Source organism: Gallus gallus, chromosome 13 (assembly GCF_016699485.2).
Source record: "Gallus gallus isolate bGalGal1 chromosome 13, bGalGal1.mat.broiler.GRCg7b, whole genome shotgun sequence".
Lineage (NCBI taxonomy): Eukaryota > Metazoa > Chordata > Aves > Galliformes > Phasianidae > Gallus > Gallus gallus.
In genome coordinates this window covers 2955812-2979299 of record NC_052544.1, presented here as the reverse complement: position 1 = coordinate 2979299, position 23488 = coordinate 2955812, and the positions used below count along the sequence as shown (strand labels likewise).

General features: G+C 43.0%; 1 protein-coding gene across 1 annotated transcript in view; it reads left to right on the top strand.

The window, feature by feature from the left end:
* Window positions 1-23488, top strand: part of RANBP17 (RAN binding protein 17) — a 149991-nt gene that overhangs the window by 121743 nt on the left and 4760 nt on the right. Inside the window, 3 exon segments of the mRNA XM_046900429.1 lie at window positions 48-186; window positions 6401-6567; window positions 20843-20941. Of these exon segments, the coding sequence (XP_046756385.1) occupies window positions 48-186; window positions 6401-6567; window positions 20843-20941 (405 nt within the window).

Below are 23488 nucleotides of genomic sequence, written 5' to 3'. Positions count from 1 at the left end.
TCCAGATGTCCATATTTATTATTAACATATGCTTCCTTCATTTTCAGCAATATCGAAAACTAAGCCAATCTTATTACCAACTTTTGGAATGCCTGACCCAAAATCATATGGATTTCATTACCAGCTTAGAGCCTCATGTCCTGATCTATATCCTTACCTCAATATCTGGAGGACTGCCTGCTGTAGGTAAGAGTTGTTCACACGCTGCTGAGGAAATTCAAGGAATTGAATTATAGTTGTTAGCTGTGGTTAAGGTTTATTTGCAATTTCTAAAATAAATGGAGAGATTTCCAAAGTAGCTCATACCTTATTAGCACATTCTTTGTATCTTAAACAGAGCAGCAGATGTCAGTGGAAAGTTGTGAACGTTTTAACAATGTGACTGTTTTGGTTAACAGAGCTGAGTTATTTTGAACATCTAACCTGTTGGTTACTATAGTGGTATCCTTTCTTAAGTTATCCTTTCTTAAAAAGTGGAGTGGCTAAAACGATTAAGGTGCCTCTGGTAGGACTGTACTGAAAATTCATGCATTTGTTACTCAGAAGTAAAATATGTTTGTCAGTACGTGTACAGGAGTCTGCCAGGGTTTGTTTTTATTTGCTCAACATTGCTGTTGTATAAAAAAAATGCTTATTCTGCACTGCTGTGATATGATTGGGGAAGTTTAAAGATATCTTCGTAAGTGGAAAAAAGAAATAAGATTTTTAATTATTCAGTACTTCCTGAATGTGCTTTAGAGTGGAATCGGGGTAACAGGAGCATACTTGGAGTAACAGTAACAATGCAGCAGTCTGATTGCAGTTCGTTTTATTCTCTTGCACAATTTATTCCGTGTTTTTTAACCAGATGACTGTCTGAATATTTGGGGTTCTGGTGGGTTTTCTTTTTTGGTAGCTTAAATTCATTTGGGATATGGAAGAGAAGACTGGGCATTTGGGAGAAGAAGAAATACATATTTGTGTCCCGATGACCTGAGTATACCATGCATTTGTATGGTGTTTGACTGAGAAACTCTTCAAAACCCTACAGTAGTATGTATTGATTAGGGTGGTTATTAAGGGAAGAAACAGAAATGTGTAACATTAGTGTGTGTAGATGTTGCTCCGTAAGAGCTAGCGTTTCTCATTACTGCCAAGTGTCAGTCAAGCCCCACAGGAATGCATGAATGCACTGAGACTCACAAAGCATTTGCTATGTTAAACACATTCAGCAGTTTTTGCTGCAAGAGGGAAACCACTCTTAGAAAGAAAATGGGTAGTGAATAGCTAAGCAACAGCAGTAAAGTAGTATTCAGGTCACTTTATTATATAATGCTGAAATCCATCTTCGCCCAGATATTTTGAGTGCTTTGTCACCTGTAATGATGGTACAGCAGTTTATGCCTATAGGCTGGTTCTGCTGCGAGGCTGCCTGTTGATTGTTTGCAAATGGATGTGTTGTACTCAGTGTTTGTTTGACGGACAACTACCAGTTTAGCACGCCGTGTTCCTCATCCCCGTTATTGCTCCACACCACATCTCTTCCATTTGAGATATTGGATATATTCATTTTAATAATTCACTACCATACCAAGTTTACTTTAACCATCTCTTTGAAATCCAATTTGAATTCATGTAAAAGAGAAGAAAATTTAAAAGCTATGTAAGCTTCAGCCTTCATGTGTTACGTTTGCTTTCTCCTCTCAAAAAGTGTTGATCTCCCTCTCGAGGCAGACAGGAAGAGTAAGAGAAGTGTCTGTTTTCAGTTGTGGTTGTAAAGTGTTGTGCTGTAGGTATCTGGGAGTTGAATCATGAGGAATGACTTTTAGGAATGTTTTCTTTTCTGAAAAAAAGTATCAACAAAAAATTTAACTCACCTTTTGTAAACCATACATAGCTTAGCCAGTGTGCTCCTTTCTCCTGGAAGCACCTAAAATACATACAAATTGCAGGACTAAAAGTATTTAGGCTTGTGGGGGGTTTTAAACTTCACTGAAGCTCTGTACAGTCCATCATTCTTTGTGTTCATTCTTTTTTCTTTCTTCACTCTGATTCCTTCAAAGTCATTTTTCAGTCTTTGAGACGTGCCAGGTCTGCCTGGCAGTTTCCATGTTGCCTATAGAGGATGTAGAGCCTCAGTCCTTGAAGATATCCCCAGGTATCAAACAAGGCCTGGAGGAACCTGTCTTATCTTGGCCCTGTTGTGAGCAGGAGCTTGGACTGCAGGGCTGGTCCTACTTGTTCCTGCCACCACCTTTAGGATCCCACCGTGTTTCTCCTGGATTTTCCACTTGTGTTCTCTGGTTTTCTCAAACAGTTCTTCATTCCACCTAGATGCCTATGCAGCCCTTCATCTCTGTGAACGTTTCTTACATGTTAGAAGTAATTATAACTTACCATAATTAGTCAGCTAGAAAATGCTTCTTGTTTTACTTGTTGTGTTGGCGTGATGAAGGGATTGTTCTTCCTCAGTATCATGCTTCTTAACACTGAACATTTCAAAAATTGGCACTGATGTAGGCCATTCAATTCCTCATTTGTATTCCAGAAGTTTTACTTAAGCAGTGCACAGCTTTCCCTCACTCTCACAGTGCCATGTCCACGTGGACTCTCTTTAGTGAGTTTGTAGCTCTTAGCATTTTGGTGTCACCTCATAGTTAGTTACCTCTGCACTTTCTTAAGATTCATTCTTCTCAATCTTTTATCCCTTCTAAAATCTTGGTGTTTGGAGCATTTCCATTTGTGAAATACAAATGTATTTCTTAGGCGTTAGTTGATCACATGCATCATTCCTGCTCTTAGCAAATAGGCAAGTAAGTCTATCCAAGTATTGCCTCTTACATCAGTGGCATATGAACGTTGTCAGAATAGTAGGGCTCAGGGCTATAAATCATCAGGGAGGTAATTGTATTCTAAGCTGATTAGAACATATCAGTCATTTGCAGAAATGTTTATAAAAACAAAAATAGTAGGCTTTTTGTTTTAAAAATCAAATACTGGGAGATCTTCTCTGTTTGACAGCAGAAAAAAATATCTGCCTTTTTCTCTATTCCCTTTACATATGTGAAAGCTTTGAGATTCTCATTGTTGTCAACTGTAGGATAAACATTCCCCAAATCCTTATTTCTGAGGAGTGTTCATTTCGTTTCTGAGTAAATACCTTGCTTGATTCCACACTTCATAAATACTGTGAAGGAATATGTATTCCTTTGGAGGGCTCTAGCTGTAAATCAGCTGTAATGGAAGCCCTCATCTAAGCTTTTATTGCAAGGATAAACACTCCAATAGTTCTCTTCTAAAGTGTTTACCTGGCTTTTTCACAGCTGACTCAGTGGATCAGAGCCTTTTAATGTAGTCCTCCTGGCATACTGTCACTAATCTCTGCAAAGCTTTTCTAATTCTTCTATGATTAATAGTGTAGTGTGCTATTCATTGAGGAAAAAAGCAAAACATTTTTTCTGTCCTGCTGCCTAATTTAGATGTTAAATTGCTAAATCCATTTACTTTCTAGGTTTAGTCTCAAAGGCAAATAATGCCAGTATTGAACTGTAAGCAATTGATGGATGGGGAAAACATCACTTAACTCCCTCTCCTTACGTTTATGTGAAAAACAAAACAAAATCTTCTAATTTGCAGAGATTTGATAATGTCATTAAACTGTTCAGAAATAATTCCCCTTCAGCATGCTGTGGTCATACTGTTTACACCAAAAGTTGCTTGCTTGCTTTGTTCGCTTTCTCTGTGATGAGATGGTGACTGACAGCAGAGTTGTCATCCCTGTCTCCTCCCCAGCACAGGCACCTGCCTATCAGCAAGCTAACTCGCATTTGGTTTTGCCTACCACGGCTGCTGAACTGCTGCTGGACCCCAGCTGCACACATGGGGCTGGTTCTGGCTGTAGCCATGTGCTGTAACCACGTGTGTTGTATGGCTGTAGCCATGTGCTGTAACCACCATGTGCTTGCTTCCCATTCCAAATGATGAGTTCACAGACAGTAGAGCTGAGTTGACCAGAAATGAGAAATGTGGTTTGTCTGCATTTCTTCCTGATTATCCCAAGCTTTTACCTCGGTGTCTTTCATTATTCTGTCCTTATGTTGTCTTCTCCATCATTGCTTCTGACCATCGCCTGGAATTGGTAGCTCCTTGTTGCTCTTGTTTGTTCTATTTATTTGGTTGCCTTGCTTGTCTCACTAAGATTTAGTGAGAGCGCTCTTCTGCTCCAGCACGAGGTTCCACATGCCCAGAAGAGTCATTCAAGGGAGTTTGCTTGATGCTCCCTTTCTCTTATATCCTTGCAATCAAAAGGAAAAATGAGCATAGGGAAGCATATTTGATATATAGTTATGGGCAAATTTAAGTAGCTCTTAACACTCATATCAGATTCTCATGAGCAAATGATAGCATAGACCTGTCTGCTGTCCTGCTAAAATCACTTACTGTCGAATGTAAAATATCTGCTTGTACAGTATCAGCATGTTTAGAACTACTGCTGTTTTGTAAACTGATGATAGTGATTTACTTTGTATTATTCAATTTAAAAAGAAATAGAGTTAAGCACTGCTTTAGAAATACAGCAGAGCCCTCCTATGAAATATGTATTTTCAAGTCTCTCACTTGTTGTTATTGATGGTGATTCAATTCCACCATGAATTGCATTTCTAGTTTATATGCAGGACCGTTTTGGTTCAGAACACGGTGAGTGCCAGGTTCCAGTCTTTACTTTGGCAAGACTCTTAACTTTGAACTCAGCTTTGTGTGGGCAGCACTTTTCAGATCCTGCTCTATTGAGTTAGGTCCTAGTAAGCCCACCGGGCCAATGGAGACCAATGGGCACTCTGGAGCTTGTTCCTTTGAGCTGTTTGACAGATTTCAGCTCCTGCTGCTAGGTCAGCTGGTAGCTTTGGAGGATCAAGTCTTAGGAGACCTTTAGTGAGAGCTTCTTTGCCAGCAAATGTTTCTTCAATATTTATTTCAAAATAATCCTAGCAAAATGCAGTTAGTTTACAGATGGCAAAGAGTTAATAGTGCCAGCACAGAGCTTAAGGAGTTAAGCATGCACAGATCAAAATACTTGGGTGTCCAGAGGGATGTGTTTAAATGAACGCTGCAAGGTTGGCAGGCCTCCAAATGAGCATAGTTTAAAGAATTCAAGGTACATTTAATTGGATCCTTCTAATCCCTTTTCCCTCAGAATGAGCATTTTAACAGTTTAATTCCTCTTGCAACCCCCACACATCTCTTACTCCGGTGGCCCATCTAAAATAAATGCTGTGAACTATAAAAGGCCTGGACAAGTTCTAGCTGAAGTCGGTAGGAGCTGAATGGGGGCCTAAATGCTCCACTCTCTTGGATTTGGTATTTGCACTGGTAAGGTTATCAGCTCTGGCTAAACCTTGCGCCCAGCACGTTAAAGCGCCGTGTGCACACAGGGAGCTTCAGCTGGTGGTGGCATGATGAGGACTGGCAGTGGTTTAATAATGTGGCTCTGCCCAGGACTGCAGCACTGGAGCTGGGGACAGCACAGCTCTCTATGTGGAAGTCCCAGCCACTGGTCTGGAGCCAAGGAGCATCTCAGGTGTCAAGCCAGGAGGAGACAGCAGCTGGGAAGGGGGAAAGGGCTCACCTCTATCTTCAGGAGGAGGACCAGGAGAGCACTTGAGAAAGAAGGACCAGCAGGCTGCTATCACCATGCTGAGGCACAAAAGTGAACACAATCCTCTTTCGCAGCAGCAGCACAGCAGGCAACACCTAGCAACAAAATAACTTACATAAATCAGGCAGACATATTTACTCTGCAAATAGGTTTATGCACTTAATCTCCCTTACTTATAGAAACATTGAGTAATGGTATGAAGTGGCTTTTGCTTCTGCTTTTCAGCAGTGTCCTTGCTGTCGTGACTTTCTGTGCTAGGGACATTTTTGAACTGTTGGTTGGTCACTGCAGAGGCGTTGCTGAAAGCCTGGTGTAATCTGTTTTAATCTCCTCGAATTGCTAATTGTTAATTGGAGTGACCACTTCGCTGCTCCGTGGTCATCCTGTCACTACGTGGTGTCGCCTCTGTCCGTTGTGTCCCACCTGACCTTGACTGTAAGCTCTTGGGGGCAGAGGAACACTGTGCTGCTTGAGGAGAAGCCAGAGAGCAGCTCTGCTGATTGAACCTCAGGTCTTCAGTAAGTGAATCCAAACAGAATGTTAGGTTTCAGAAGCCAAAAACGTTTAATATGGAGAAGGTTTCATACCATGTGTTGTTAAAAGTAACGTTCAAAACTGATCTCATATACCAAAGCCAGGCATGATAGTGTATCGTTTAGGCTAACGCCAAATAGATTTTTGAATTTGAGCTCTCTGAGTACTATAAAATGCAATTGTTTGTTATTTCATGGAAGAAAGTTCAAAACCATTTCATTTTTTACACAGATACAATCATCTCTCCCAGCTGTTGTGCCAGTTGAGACTACATTGTCACATACCTCCTCAAGCACATAGTTAAAGAGAGCAAGAAGGCTCTGAGACATAGAGAAACTTCACAGGATGGACAAAGATGGTTTAATTTCATGCAGCATAACCTGGAAGTGCTATAGCAGGTGAACTGTCCGATTTTTCTATGGGGTATTATCACATTTTGGAATATTCCTGATTTCTGAACCCTTTGTTACTGCACGCCAGGGTAGCATTGGCGATTCAGCAGCAGAACAAATCTCCCTAGGCTGGCATGCAACCCAGGGCAGCTTCAGCTGTGTTCTCATGACAACCAAAGGCTGAAGATATTTTCTGTCATACTGGAAAGCATAGATGCTTGGCTGTACAGTATCTTAAAACTTTGTGTTCCGTTTTTGTTCCTAAAATGAGGTGTGTTAAGGTAATCATTGCATTTCTATCTTTAAAAAATGGTGAGGAAAGTTCTCTGAAAGTGCTGTAGGAGCACTCAGCCACACACTTCCGTAATGAAATGTTAAATTGAGCAGCTGTATACTCCTGAGTGCAAATGCTTTATTTCACAGTAGGTGAGTCATGGATTTTTCAGTTAAAGGTGAATACAATGGAAATTAAATCCCACACTTGTGGAAAGGAAGCGATTGCTGCAGCGCTCAGGAAAGATTTCCCCTTCCCACCTCAGTCCAGTTCCCCATAGCCTGAGTGCATTAAGAGAAGGTGAGGATGTTCTTAGCTGTGTATCTCCCCATTTGCTCCGTGCCACGTTCCCTTGAAATCTCATTCAGCTCTTGAAGATGTGCATTTACCAGATGCAGTGGATTCCTCGTGCAGTTGCAAAGCTGCTGTTGCAGGAGCCATGTTTCACAGGTCTGGAGGCTTTTAGCAAATAGGGAAGTTATTAACGAAAAGCAAATGTCTGTGGTCATCATTGTGTTGCCCTAATAGATATGCTGTCATTTTGATAGAAGCTGGCATGTGGTCGCCATCATCACGTAGTTCTTGTTGCATTTGTTTTCTGGTCTTAATTGAAGGTGAAAAGTAACCAGTACATCCTTGGCATTATATTGCAAGTTGGGGGAATATTAATGATGTTTATTATTGACATCATTATCAAAATATGGTGATTCCCTTGTCGCCTTACACATGCTCGTGTTTTACTTGCTGAGTAGGGGTGTCATAGGAGCCAGCAATGAAGTCAGCATTTGGATATGTCAAATTACTCAGCACTGCGCGTGCCACAATTCCAGCTTAAAGGACAGAACGGCAGCCCAGGCTCTGGGCTTGTCTGCATTTGTGGCAATCTTAATGCAGTACCTTGTCTGTTAATACACAGTAATCTTTCACTTCACAGCATATGACCAGGCGGTGATCTGTCTTTATTAACTTCAGATTCTGTGGAATACGTTATATTTATTTTGAATGCAGGCTTTCACAAACTCTTTTAAATATTAATGGCCGGTCTCCAGTAGTCAGCATAAATATGATTTGCATTAGCACTAGTCATATCATATTGAGTGCCTCTGATGTCAACTGCTCAGTGTACTCATATCTGACATCATCTCCCGAGGTCACTGACAACTTTGACCTTTATTCTCGTGCACAGTTTCTGTAGTCTCAGAAGCTCTTTTGAATTGATTTGAAATTTTGACTCTTCCCTTTATGAGGCAGTAAAATTGATAATTATTCAGATGGGAACCGAGCACTGAGTGAAAAATCAATTCCACCCGCTCTCTGCTGCGTATAAAATTACTTCTGAGTCTGCCGGACTGAACGGATGGCCGAGGTAAAAGCAGCAGGCAGAAATAGTAGAGAGGATTAGCTGGACGAAACTAATAGCCTAAAGGGATGGCTTTTGAGATGAGGGAGTGGGCCGGTTGGGGGTTATTATCAGCAATGATGGGGCTCATTGATCATATGTTTACATCAGGTTTCCATTGGGTTATAAATCAGCCCTGAATAGAAACGGAACCCAGGGCCTCGCGTTTTACCAGAGGGGCGATGTATTAGATTATTCTCATTTTCACACTCGGATGAAAAGTGAGACATTGATTATTCATCGGCTGGCCATTAAACACTGGTTTTAGAGATGATCTGACTACCTTGGCAGCTCACGAACAAGGTTGCTGCTTCGTAACCAGCGGTTTCGGTTTTCAAGACATCTGTGTCGGTTAAGTAATGCATAACCCTATTAAAAGCAATGGGTTACAAATTGCTTAACAGTGCTGAAAAACTAGACCCTAATGACTAATTGTGCGTTGAGTTTAGAGAGGTTTGTCAGCTCTTTAAACTAAACTGATGCAATGATAACTGCAATTATTTACTAGTTAGAACACTTTTTTTTCCAAGTTGGATCTCTGGCAGTAGTTGGATAATTAAAATCTCCTGCAGCACTGGAGGAGCGGCCGCCCCGGCTCGTCCCGTCAGCTGCAGGGCTGCAGCATGGCTCAACCGCACTGCTTTCCTCCTTGAAAGAAGCAGAGATCTTCGAGCTCTCCTCAAAGCAGGCCCTGGGAATCATTCTCTGGGGCAGGCACGGAGCCCTGTGGCCACGGCGCCAGCATTGGGACCACGGGAGCTGCTGCAGCATTGTGCCAGTGCGGAGCAAGCATCCTTCTCTGCAGCAGGACAGGCTGGGGCCTCTGCTTGGTGCGGGGTTGCAGGAGGAGCTGATGGCAGTGGGTGCTGGGGGCAGCGAGCTGGGGCTCCCAGAACCTGTGGGCACCTACTATGTCTCAGCAGTACCTGACGTGGCACCGGTGTTCTTTCAGAGCTTGGCTTAGAAGCTTTACAGCTAAGCACTTGTTCGCTATTAGATGAGGCATCAGAATACAGTTCGGTAAATAGGTGGTTGTCTGTGACCAAGGCACTCATCTTCAGCCTCTAGGGTAGTGGAGTTACATAATTAAAGCCTATTAATTCATATTTTGTTTGCTTAGGAACGTCCCATAGCAACTCTGGGTGTTTTTTTTAGTAAGTAGGTATGACTGTACAAAGACAGGAGCAGTAGAAACCAGGAGCAAAACAACTTCATGTTTAGGTGTAAGGACCAGCGTCCTTTTAAAGCCTAACAGCAGCTCTTGGCTTTGGCTTTACTTTTTGCTTCATTCCCAGGGCAAGCTGCTCAGTCTGAGTCTCATCTGCACACAACAGCCTTGTGTCTGTGTGTCACAGTTGAACTGAACTTACATGTGTCAAGTAACCTGAGATGCATGGATAGAAATGTGTTACATTCAGCTATTGCTGCTACGTTGGGTTGTGCTTTAAGCATGTTAATAAATAATTTTATAAGGCCCCTACTGTCACTTGCTGTTATTTAAGGAGCAACTTTCCAATGTCATCTAAACCAGCTGAAGACGATGTTTCTCCACTTTATGAATGAAAGTGTAATTGTGAGGGTTTCAAGATGTTCCCTCTGTCTTTAGTGCTCATCTCGTAGAGCTGTACACATTAGGCTGTTCGTTCAGTTTTGGCAGGGAAAAGTGCTGTTTGTGTTAGTTCTTTCCAAAAACCAATCTGTTTTCTAGGATCTTTCACCCATAGTTCTGACAAGCATCCCTCAGAGCCAAGATTGTGGGCACGTAGCCCTGTTTGCACAGCCATCTTTAGGTTACGCCTGTGCTGGGTGTGGAAGGGCGGATTGGTTCCACAGAAACACAGTTTTGGTGATCCCTTCCTTTCCTGGCTTTATGCACATGGGAAGGAATGGGACAGCGTGCTGCACATTGGTCGCATTCTGTGCATCATTTTCGGCAGAAGCTTGCAGATAAGCCCGTGGACTTTTTTTCTTTGCTGCGTTCAAACGTAGAACAGTTGTTTGGATTAGATCTGCACGGTGCCTGTGCCAAGACCCAGTGTGCAGCAGGGCGGCGTTCAGCTTGTCGGCTGTGGGTGAGGAGGGCTGCAGCAAAGGAACAGGGGCAGGGATGTGGAAAGGATGAGGCAGGCAGCGGGGCAGTAATAGGGGGATGTGCTGCTCTGTGCTCACGGGTGAAACCTCAACAGGCTGCTGAGAGCTGCCAGTGACGTCCAACTCCTGCAAGTGATAGAGGTGCACAGCGTGAAGCAGCGCGGCAGCTCTGCGTAGCAGTCGTAAACCAGAAAGTAAAATGGCAGTTGCAGTGAAAAATCATGTTATTACTGGAGTAAAAACGTACTATCAAGTGCCACCTTCCTTTTTCTTTTTTTTCCCCTTTATGTAGTAAAATTGGTGATGTTTGTGTTTTTCAGATAGACCTCAGTGCCAAATTCGGCCAGCGCAGAGCTATGCACAGTAATTGAAATAAAAAGACCAAGAGGAGGTGCGTTTATGCCTCCTGCAGAAAAACCCATACAGAAGCACTTGTGTGTGAGCACATCACAGAAGGAAATCTGGGTTGTGCTGACAGAGGTCAGCTGTGCAGGGCTCTGAGTAGCGAGCACCTGAAGCCACGTGTTGGAGCACATGCTTCATTTTCAGAGCAGCCAGACCCACAGGTGCAGCCGTTCCTGTGCTTAAAATGAAATGTGCTCAGAGGCTCTGCTGAATCAGGAGCGGAGTGCTCAGCTTGTGCAGGCTGGAGCGCTTTGATACGACAGTGAGAGGCATTTTCAGTGGGACATCTGTTTTCAACCCCGTAGCACAATTCAGAAATGTTATCCAATGCTATCATAACTTTCTTTATTAATTGAAAGCGATGGAGATGTACCAGCTGTAGCCCAAGCCAGCAGAGACTTGGGTGGCTAAGCAACAGAAAAGGCACCATATTGAGTGAGCCAAAATTCAGTCTCAAAGTCATTTATTTTAACCAGTGACAATGCGTTTAGACTCTAGTGTTTCGACTTGATTGATGGTTTAATATCATATATAATTTTTTTAATGAAGGGAACCCATTTAAATACGTTAACATTTGCACTAGTAGTCTCCCATGTACATAACCGCATTTAATCATTACTCTGATTGTTTTTGTGGTTGCGTAATTTGTATCAGCAAAATCAGCATGTCAGAGCCACCTCATCTTAATGAAAAATACGAGTCCTGCTCTCACACACACGGTTCCTCTGCACGTGTGTAAGGGCAGCAGCGGGCTCGGTCTGCAGAATACTGCTAAGCACACCGCTTTCACCGCGTGAGCGCTGTCAGCAAAGGCATCAAGCAGTATTAATGAGCCCAGAGTCTTTTCTGATCCTGCTTTGTTTAAAGCCCTGTTGTGATTCGCTGTCATGTGAATTGAGTAATTTGATTGTAAGACTTTTAATGTTAAAATGCATCATCATTACCGATGTATCTGAAGATTTCACGCTCTTAATAATGGCGCTAAATCAAATTGGGAATCTCCTCTTAATCACCCAAGCTGTGCCACAGCTTACACAAACAGTTTTGGGGACAGAGAGAAGTTGAGGGCCACGGAGTAACAAGTATTGTACAGAATTCATGCGTGGAAACAAAAAGCCGCGGTTGGGCTCGCAGCACAAAGTGCTAGAGGTGTCAGTGTTGGATGTGCACCCTCGGGCTAGGCAGCTGGTGTATGTATGCTTTTGTTTATCAGTTACTGGTTTATGTAGCCTTTAGGCCAGCACATGAAACAATCGTTCCTACAGGGTCAGCTGCTGGTCAGAAGCAAAGTAAGAAAAGACTTTGCGCTGCACGGCAGCCATCATTTCAGTGCAGCTGGCACCTGCTACTGGTGCACAGCGGGAGGGTTAAGGGTCAAAGAGGCAGTTGTTCTAAACTCAGTGATGGCTTAAAGGGACTTGTAGATTAATCTGCTTTATTAACTTCTGTATATTAGATAACTATTGCAGTGAATGACAGTCCGTCTTTCTGAATAAGTCCCTTCACCTCTTTCTCTTTTAAATTGGCTTTTGAGTAATGAATATTAAATAGAATACATTTCAAGGTAATTAAATGGAAGCATTAGGGCGATGTTGTTTTACAATCATATCTATAAGTTTCTTGTGTATTTATCTTGCGTTATTGCTGCTGGTTGCTTTTTGTTAGCGGAACAAAAAGCATAAATGTTTCAATTAAAGAGGGACGGGCTGTATTTCTCAATAAGCCCCTGCCTCCCGCGCTGCATAAATATTCTCAAAAAGCGAATAAGTTGAAGTATAAAAAATGTTTTATTCCTTGTTTGCCGGGCGCAATGTAATACTTTACATTACTTGGAAATGTTCGATTTCTGCTGGCCGCGGTGCTTTTATATAAAACACTGAGAGGTGCTGGTTAGGGGAAGGGCAAAAAATATTGCCGCTCCGTAGAATCTAACTAGCGATATGAATAGCACCAATAATTTTGTAAAGTTCACATTATAATTCAAAATCCAGTTAGAAGTGATGCTCGCAGTCTGGAAAGAAAGCAATATCTTTACAAAATGGATAGGGAAAGGTAACAATCCATTCCATGAGCTGCTACTGGCAGATTTGCTATGTGAGTAATGAAACTCCCTCTCGGTGAACAAACGCCCCCCCCCTTCCTCCATTTAAAAGCATCAAATGTAAAATTCTAGAACAGCCATGGTTTACAAGGATGCTTAATTGCTGAGGGCACGAGAGTGGTCCACTGCTTGGCAGCCGCTTGCTCCAACGCGTTCATTTTGGGCAGATGACCCTGGCAGATTCATGATTTCGGGGTTCTGGGATGGCACTTCAAAATCCACGCTTTTCCCAGGCTAATGAATTGCTGTTGTCTGCGGTTCCTTGTCATCCTCAGAGCTATTTGTGTTGTCAGGATCTTTCAAGCTTGTGAACTCTGGAAACTTTGGTTGTGTTTTTTTTTTTCCTCATGTTTCCTTGTTTGTGTTTTCCACTGAAAACCCAGATTCTCTTGCATTTGTATAGCTCCAAGAACATGCACAGTTTTAAAAAGAAAGCAATAACAATCACAACAGATGGATGAAGTTTGGGAGCACCATTAACTTAGCTCAGCTGAGCTGTATTGTGTGGTTTAGCTGAATGCAGTGGATCTTCCCCTTGCTTTGCTGGGCACGCTGGGACCATGGGCAGCCAGCACTGCACCAAGGCGCCTGACCTCTGCGTGTCACCATGGCTCTGAATCTGTGATTCGTTTCCCTTTAAAAAAGAAAAAAAATTAAAAATGAAGTGTGTGCAGCCATCCTTTAAAATCTTTTTAGTCTGACAAGTAAAGTAATCTTCCATTGATACTTAAAAGTCCATCTGCAGAAATTCAGGGAGAATGTTGAGAGAGACGCAATATCTATTGAAATGTTGAGTGTCAAACTGCCAGGGTAATGTATTTAGTATGAAATATAATATTCAGTGCATTTTGTTTTGATGACTGCATGAAATAGCCTTGTGCTCTTATCCTTTGTTGTTGTTGTGAAAGATGATATTCACTAAGAAGTGTCGGTGACTATTCAAGACGCAGTAGCAATGTGCTTATTACCATCTTTATCATCCGTCTTTTATGTTTATTCACGATGGCTTTGGTTACAGTTCAGTTCACCGGGATAACAAAAACACTTCTAATTGTTCCACAGTAGAAATTAGGATCAGTTTGTGAGCGATTTGAAAACAGAAGGGGCTTGAAGTGCGATAGGCGATCGGTAATTAATACTTTGATTAGCCTTTTTAAGATCCGTGCAGTGAGGCTGCTCAAATCAAGTCAGTCGCGTTGCTTTATGGAAGATCCTTGAGCAGCGGTTAGAGCCACGCTGCTGGGCTTCTGGAAGCCTGATTTCCTGAAAGGAGTGGTTTGAAAGCCCAGCCTCCTCCCTGTCCCTGCTGACTGCGTCCATATCAGTGCTCAACTGAGGTAAGTGTGGGTAAAATAATTGCCCAGGTGCTGCTTTTCCCCCTGCTACTGGTTCCTGTTGAGGCGGGGGTGCCCTGGCTCTGCTGCTGGCAGGCATCCGCACACTTGGAGCCCGCGCTCGGCTGCCTGCAGACCCCGGCTGCCTTGTGGCAAGCAGCGGCAGCGTGAGAGGTGTGAGCGGTGGTGCTGCGGGGCCGGGAGGGCCTCACGGATCCCTGCCACCCGACTGGCCGTTTGGTAGGCCCTCCTGTAACAAAGATTTCAGACAAGCAATGATCCTGCAGGGAAAGAGCCCGGTTCCTATGCTGAAATCCTTCTGCAGCGCTGAAATCCCGCGCTGCCTTTGTGCACCAACTCCCAGCACTTGATGGAAGGGAAGGCACGAGTGGACTGGGTGTGAGGAACTGCACACTGTCAGCCCTGCTGTTAGCTGAGGGGCAGACCTGAGATGCAGATGTAGGGCCGTTTACAGTCCTGAAGAGGGACTCTTGCTGGAAGGCAGCAGGTATAGGTGAAGCTGCTGTTCCCTTCTCCCAGGAGGGTAAAATACTCTGCAGCAGACATGAGTTGAGAGGTGCCGGTGGTGGACACCGACTTCTTCCTCTGCCGCCTTCCAGGTAGGAGTGCTGGCTGAGCAAGAAGGGAGAGGCCCTTATCCTGCGGGCAGGGAGGAATGCTAGCAATCATCCGAGCTGACATGGGCTGTTTTGCAAAGATCTGAACCCAGCTTCCTCTTCTTTATTGATAAGAGCAGAGAGGAGCGTGTATTAATTTTTTATAAGGATTTTAAAGATCTCAGCTGTCTCCTACACCAAACCAACCTGTAGTTTATGTTTCAAATGTGATAAGTTGTGCGTTCCCCAAGTCCTAATTAATCACAGCTCCGTCATCCTTAAAAACAGCTGCAATGCTGTGTGTTATGGCCACTTATTGAGAAAGAGCCGCCTCTTCAATAGACAGCCCAGGTTAATTTCACATGACGGCCGCAGTGTCTGTAGCTGAAAATCTCGGGGTAATACCACCTAAAAATGCAGACGAAGAGTTGATGTTACAGTCATAAGTTATTCCAGCCTGAGGTAGAATAATTTGCTGCCTATGAGGGAGCACAGATGGATAGGCAGAAAGAAGCTGTGCAGATACATGAGTTTGTAAACATCTGTCAGCTGCACCAGATATCCAAATACAGAACCTGGCACTTCAGGCAGCGTGTGAGTATGTGACATTCAGCAGAGGCTTTACATGAAATTCAGCACAGACGGAAACAAGTCAGTGGTGCTCTGGAAGGTAACAATTAATGAGCCGTGTCCCCTCCTCCCTGCAGAAAGAGGAGGTGTTTCATTCATCAGGTGCCTTCCGTGTTGTCTCAGTTAACTGTTTTGCTCCCACTATTTAATGAGCCAGCCCATCAGCTGGGCAGACCTGCTCTGTCCCACAAGCTTATCGCCTCGCTTAGGGTTTGCAGCAGTCAGCTGGCATCCATCAGGGAGGAAACAAGATGCCAGCTGACCCAGGAGCACGGTCTGCCTTAGGGTAGACGGACCTGCTTCTGAGAGGCAAGAAAGGACCCAGCATCTTAGACTTAGACACAACAGTTCAGGGGCAACTGTCGTGTTAGAGTATGTCCTCAGATTAGAGGGAAGAGTATAGGGCAGAGTGTTTCTGTCTGGCCAGCTCGTATGCAGGATGCAGCTGCTGCCCGTGCTCCAGCTCTGCCCTCATTACATCCCGGCGCAGTGCAAACAGCTGCTGGGATCCTGGTGGCTGCCTGAAAGGCACTCGCTACTGACTCAGAACTGCTGGAAGCAAGCCTTAGTTTTGAGAAGTCTGCTTTGCCCTATTGGTCTGCGTTATTGTGCCAGTTTTATTTTAACAGTGAAGAAACAGAAAGCTGTTTTCAGTGGCTCTGGTATAGTAAATTTATTGGGCGCATTGCAGGTGCTTGTCATTAGCCTTAAGCTACCATCCTAAATGTATCTTTCTGAGTATGTGCTTATGTTTCTTTTTCAGATACAAAGTCAGGTTTGACATAAGTTAGTACAATCTTATTGCGTGATTATTTCTTCTGGCTCATGATTTGGACCTACTTCAAGTGAGCACTCCCATACTTGGAGCCCTTTGGCCAGTTCTGAAGACATATCCAGGGAAATGACAAGTTCCACGCTCTGTAACCGTTCCCTTTTTCACATCTGTTGCCATCTTTTCCATCCCTTCTGAACACCGGTGTATAAAAAAGAGGCCCTCCCTGCACAATATAGCATATAACTGGTAGGAATAGCCTGCGAAAGATACAGACACTTAAATCATGTTTCAGCCCATGAGCTGCAGATATATACCAGTTGTTGGCAAGAGGTACATCACCCAGATGCCCTGCCTTCTTTTTCCATTGTTTTTTATTTGACCATTTAAACCTGGGTGCTGTTTTCATAAAGGGAAACAAAAAGGCCTGACCCAGTTGAGATACGAAATTGGGTCCTTTACAGTCTTATTCTAAGACTTTCCTGCAGCTTCTTAAGCTTCGGTTGTTGAGTCATGATATTTCAGTTAGTAATGTGTACTTAAACTCATATACACACACACATATACATAGATATAGGAATTATATGCCCTTAAACTCTTACGTTTTTCAAATTCCAATTGATTTGCTATTTCTGACAAGTGAGAAGTGTTTTCTAGTTCAGGAATGATTGACTTGTGCTTACTTTCAAAATGAATACAAGGCTTTAGTTTCCTTATTTCATTTGGAAGTGTTCTTTTTGAACAGAGACTCAAAGTGGAAAATATCAATCTGAAACTTAGGCTTTCTGGTAAAATAAATATTTTAAAACAACAGATTAAAATTTAAGGTATTTAATAATCTTGGAGCATTTAAATCTTCTGAATATTATTAGTTAAATGATGATCCATTTATTGATCTGGAAAGAATTGATGATGAAAGAACTGAGAACTCTAAAGGACATTTGAATTAGTAATCACAGCTCCTAAATTAAGAGCAGACTGCCTGAAGCTAGAGCTATAAAATCTACCAAGTTTTGTAAGCTAAACAATGAAATTGGAGTCTTTTTCAGGTCTGAATGGAACGCGTTCTCACCAGCCCAGTGCCTGGTCATCACCTTTTGTGAAGGTCTACTTAATGCTGTCTGTGGTCTTAATGTCGCATTCTTTACATTAAAAATGTGATTAGGTGCATTAGAATAGAATATTTATCCCAACCTATGGGAGAGAGCAGTGAGCTGCAGGACCTGCTCTGGTGCTAGTTCTGCTCTGCTGATACACGAAGCAGCAAAGGAACCTTTTTAAGGGAGAGGCAGCTTCTTTCCCAGCTTCCTTAGAAAAATTCCTTAGAAAATTCAGAGTAAGGGGTGTCTTGAGCAGCGTTTTCCTCCACCACTGCTGAGAGAAAGCAGCTCTGAAGGCAAAGAGGCTCTGAAGAATTAATTTATTGGAAGAACAGTTCTTTCCTGTTGCCTCTTCTGTCAATAGTTTCTTTTGTACAGAGCAAATGTGTCAGGAGAAACATTATTGAACCAGATAAAGCGATGCCTTACATTTAAGATAAGAGAACAGAGACAAGGATGCCAGTTTGAACCATATAGAAAATAGATTATCTGCTTCCCCAGCCCCTTCCTTGTTAATGCTTCTGTGCCCACCGCAGGCCCTGCTTTCTGCCTGTGTCAGCACAGCGCTGGGCCTGCCGCACCTCGCCTGCCTCCAGCCGGGAGCAAGCAGGGCCGCGGGGCAGCGCTGGCCTGGGGCTGCCTCCATCTCACTGCTCAAATGCTTGGGCAACACTGCATCACCATAACGTTGCCTTCATCATTTCTCCACTTCTTGCATCAGAAATACAAATCTGTCTAAGTGTGTGTCAGCAAATAAAATATAAAGGGAGAGTTACGTGCAAGGTCCTTCACAGGCCGAGTTGCAGCTCCTCTGTGACCTGAACGACAGAACTGGCCGTACAGGTGGAGCGGTGTATCTGGAAGTTTCCTCACACCCTGTTTCTCATGAGCTAGCGGGAACGGCGCCAAATAACAGCCACGTGAGGTCTGAGGTAGAATAGTGGGGATGTCGTCTGTCAGGGTGGGAGGGAGCTGTTCTGTGCTGTGTGAAAACGAGAGAGGTACGGGGTGGAGAGTTAGTGAAGTTAAGTGGCAGCCTGGTACTTCTGCCTGAGAAAGAGTTAAAAAGTTTGGTGCACTGCCAGTAAACGAGCTGTCTGCTGAGGCAGAGCTTCATTATGAAGTAGCATGAGCCTCGTCTAGACTAGCTCTGTTGCCTTGCAGATGAGGTTGTTTGGGCTGCGCCACTTAGACATAAGTTCTGTGCAGCGGGGGTGACCTCCTAGTGCTTGTTCATGGGCACAATCTCTTTCGGTGTGTGTCAGCAGTACTGTAAAACAAAGAAGGATCTGGAACACTAACAGCTTGCTGTAGGCTCACGTAGAAATAGCACAGGAAACCTTGCTACGCAGTAAAACAAAACAGCAGCAGCAGTAGTTGTGATGGAAAGACATAGAAAACAGGAGAAGGACGTTTGAGGCTGTTATCGTGGATTTTGGTGCCCTTCAACTCAATGGAATTAGACACAGTAATTGCTGATGGCTTCTGCTGTAATGCATTCCTGACAGCCTTGGATGCAATAGACAGGATTGCCCCAGTTTAGTCTTGCATCTCTTACTGCTGAGCTGTACACCGAAGGGACTTCTCTTTAGCCTTGTGAGAAGTGAGACATGTAAGACATCTGCAGACACAACACGGTGGGATTGCAAATTGTCCACCTCTGAAAGCAATAAACTGTTGTAACTTCAAGACAAGCATTAATCACTATTCTGGAGCATTCACAGATAGGTGTTAAGCCTTCTTTGTGTTAGTGAGCTGGTGCCACAGGTCCCAGCAGTTCCTTTAAACCGAGGCAGCCTTGTAGAAAGGCGTCAGCACATGAAGCAGAGGTGTGGAACTGAATTCCTCCGTGTGGAAAATGTTGCACCCATTGACACTCATCGATGCACGCTGTACATTTATGGAGGACAAACAGTGGATGTGAGCACAGTGAGGGGTGGGTGCTGCGTTACAGCAGTGGTGGCAGCAGCAGTGGGTCACCTCCGCTGGTGCAGATTGTTGCAGGTGCAGCATGCAGGCTCTTGTTCATTGCTGGTGAAAGTGCACAGCTGCTGGTGGTGATTACGTTGAAAAACAGTGTTCTGTAGCTGAGAATTTGCTCTATCAAATAGTGTTATTGTGCTCTATGTATCTGTTGTAGTTTCCGGGGAAATAAATAGGACACGTTACTTTTGGAGCACCCTGCAGATAAAGAGCTGTAATTATTGTTCATGTTTGGAAAGTGCTTGTACAGAGAGATTCGGATTGCTTGCACTAGCTGCAAAGCACTGTAGAGGTGGTTTTGTCCTGCGAGTAATGGAAGATATTGTGCCTGATGTATAAACGGTGGAGTCTGGATTAAAATTGGCCTTTCCCTCGTCAGACCTTATGTTCCTAACTTGAAAGCTCAAATAATTTGTGGATATCTCTGTTGCAGGTGATTTGTAGTGCTAGGATTCATCTTTTTCATTTAGCGAAACATGCTGTTTGACTTAGCCTTGGTCAGTTATTACAGGCGAGTTTGTAGTGTGGCAGCTCTCTGGAGACCCTGCTCATAGCTACTCATTGGCCTAGAAGAAAGGATTTAATGATTTTCTACTTCTTCTATGTTTGGTTTTAGGGTGTAGATATTTTATAAATGTGAGTCAAACTATTTACTGGTGACATTTTACAAATTTTCATTCTGTTTAATCTTTGAGTAATGTTTTTAGGTTCATATATGTTATGGCCTTTGGCAATTGGGACTACTGTATCTCCAGGATATCTTTGCAGATTTTGTCTTTAAATGGATTCTATAGCTATTTTGTGATTTATTTTTACAAAAGTTGTGCTGATCCCTAAAATAAGTCCCACCCTCCCTGGCTACACACACCAGCAGTGTAGATGCACAGCAAGACCAGCAGAGGCCCCCAGGGGAGAATACCCTGTGTGGTGGTAGCCAAAGGCTCTGGGTACAGCCAGCCAACAATCAAAGTTATCTATCTTCTGCTTGAGTGCCAGAAGAACTTAGCTGTGTGGATTGATAGGTCTCAGTGATTTATAAAGTTGATGGAGTGGCTTTATGCCTGCTGTAGGTCTCTGTAAGTTAAGTAACAGAAGTAGAATGTCCAAAATCACAGGCTTGGATTTGTAACTGCCTTGTAATTGATGCAGATTTATAGATGCCTTGCTGTGATCAGGATTACCTTCATCAGAATTGAGGTTCCCTTCAAATGCCTTTCAAGAAGGAGGAGGTGGGTATGAGGAAACCACGATCTTGAATAGCACCTTGAGATTAATCTGAAACAAATACAGATTACTGGCCATGCATATATTACTGTCCTATAAGTGAATCTGTACCTTAAATAAACACAACTCTAAGTTTCTGTTCCTATTTGTTTTGACTTCTATAATTATGACTTTGGAGCTAAGCTTTGACATTGACTTTCTTCGTTTCTTCACCTGGTAGTCCTGGTTAGAGAAGTCCTGGTTTGGGAGGAGGACTTTTGGGATACGGCGCCCATCCAGGAAATCTCAGCATGATCAGTAAAGGCTTTGTTAATTTTTCCTGATGGCCAAACTGTTGGAATTTTCTTTCAGATGATGTCAATGCTAATGAACACCATCATCGTTGAAGACTGCAGGAACCCATGGTCTGTGTCAAGACCACTGCTTAGACTTACACTTCTCAATGAGAGGGTGAGTATTTAGGGGATTCTACCAGGTGCACTCTTGAGTGCCCACGCAGTTGAAATCATGATTTCACACACAACAACGCTGCCTGTGGCCTTTCCAAATCCCCTCCCTCTTTCCTTGGAACCCAACTCACTTAGCCCCACACTGAGTAAATTTCAGCTCATGTAGCAGATCATATTTTACAGATTTGTTCACAAAGGCTTCATTTTGATGAGAAAATCTCCTCCAACTTTACGCCGACTTTTACACCCAACCTTAGATCATGCAGTATAGCAAACCTCTTCTTTTCTCTTCTTCTTATTAATAGATTTTAAATCTTTGCTTTTCCAGGATGAGGTAGAAATGATAGGCAAGCTCATCTGGCTTTTAGATACAGCACTGAAACAAGAACACTGTGGAAATCACATCAGAAAAATTGCTTCCTAGAAAAATAGTTAACCAATTCCTTTTTCTGAAAGGTTTCACAGGAACAGGCAGCTTTGAGGATATTATCTGAGCTCTTACACTTAAGTACCAGCATTGATTGCAATTTGGATTGTGTTCATCTGTGGCAAATTGTATAAACCAGGAAATACTCTGCAATTTGCCCTTTCAATAAAATCTGAAGCTATGAATTTGGATATACCCATCATGTTTCCCCTGTGACTTAATAGAGACAATATTGTCAGAAATGGAAACCATCTGAGTAAATGAATGTGAATTGATCTTAATGTGTGCATTTTTTTGTATAGCCAGGCATTGTTTCTGAAGATACTGACCTATTGTATTTGCCACAGTTCAGAGCTGGCTCTAACTTTATTCTGAATTGCTTTATATCTTGGGCAGTCACAAGCCTCAGTGTATTACTGCTTTGGAGAATGAATTGTCTATACAATAAGAGGGTGCTGGAAAAAAATAAGACACTAAGATTAGCAGCAACTGCATACATTAAAATTCAAACTGAAATCCCAGCTATGGAAGGAAACTAATAGAAGAAGAAAATATATCAAGAAGAGAAGCGCTGTCTCATCATTCACCTGTGCTGAAGGATCCAATTTTAGCCATATCCAATAGCACTGTCATTCATCTTCTTGGTGTGTTATTGTGATTTAAATCCAGGCTCTATAAGAGAGAGCAGTTCTTTTAAAATGATTGAGAGGGAATAAGGGCAAATTCAGTGTTTAGGAAAACTTTATGACATCACAATATTATACTTTACAGATGGAAGCAATATTTCCTACTTTGGAAGGAAAACTAATCATTTTCTATCTGCTCTGAGTCACTGCATCATTATAAAAGTGGGAAATAAGTAGTTTTGTGCATTCCCAATCTTGTTCAAGACGACACTTTTGTTTATATAATGCTTCTGATTTATAGCGTTTAAGTATTAGCCTGACTACATATTAATTATGTGTTTTTTGATGTTAGCTGCTTCAGTATGAGAAGAAATTAAATATTTCACTTGAAGATAAAACCGTGGAGCTGTAAATCACAAGAAATAAATTCGTGACTGGCAGAATATTCTTTTTACTGAAATTAGACTAGTTCTAATGATTATGTGTTTTGCTTAGCAGACACGGGTATGTACAAGCGCCGTTACTTATCAACAAGCCTTACATTTCCTTTGGAAGGATGGAAAACAGGAAATATAATTGACAGTACTTGTATTGCCCATTTTGCATGGAGCATATTATTTTGTGTTCAGAAAAGAAGTAGGTAATGTACTTAGGTATGGCTGTAAGAGTCATCCTTCCTCGGCTCGTTTCAGTACGCCGCCAGCTTATTTACTGAAAGCAGATTCCTTTATTTCAGGTAGGGTCTCTGTCTGTGCAGTTCCTGTGGTAGCAAGCACACATTAACCACATCTTACTTCTGCTGTTTGTTCTCATCTACTTTTGTTTTAATGATACTTTCTTTGCCGATAATTCATCTCAGAGGGAAGGCAGCAGGTTTACCTGGGGACTCAGAAGAGCTGGGATTCATACTTGCTTGTCCTAATAGGCTGAGTTATGCCAAAATGGGAGTTGTATTCAGAGTCCACCCTAAAACAACACCAAATCCTTTGAGACAGCGTCAGCTTGATATCAAATGAGATGGTTTCCAGTGGCATCGTTCCTCTCCCAAAGTGGGGCAGCGAGTTTAATTTAAATGCTGATGGCAGCCAGGACGCCTTCCTGGCATCTCCTCCTTGCTGTTCTTTGACCAGAGAAGATCACAGGCATGTGAGTGCATGGGCAGAAGTGATGTTATTGCAGAGAAGCCCTAGAAACCCCTGGGCTCAGAGCAGCTCTGTAGTGCTGGAGCAGTGATGCCACAGGAGGGGCAGAGGTGTAACTCCTTGCTGTCAGCAGGGATGTTAGATGGAGGTGTAATTCCTTGCTGCTGGGGAGGGTATTGGTAAGACTTTCCGATGTGGGGTTGACTGAAGAAGCTCTTGGAACACCTCTCTTCCAAAACTGTGAGTACCGGAGAGGATCTCAGGGTTGTGGCCTTTTCTAGACTGAGCTCCGCATTTGTCACCTTGAGAGAACGCTTTGGGGAATGCGTGTGTTGCAGACAGATATTTCATCT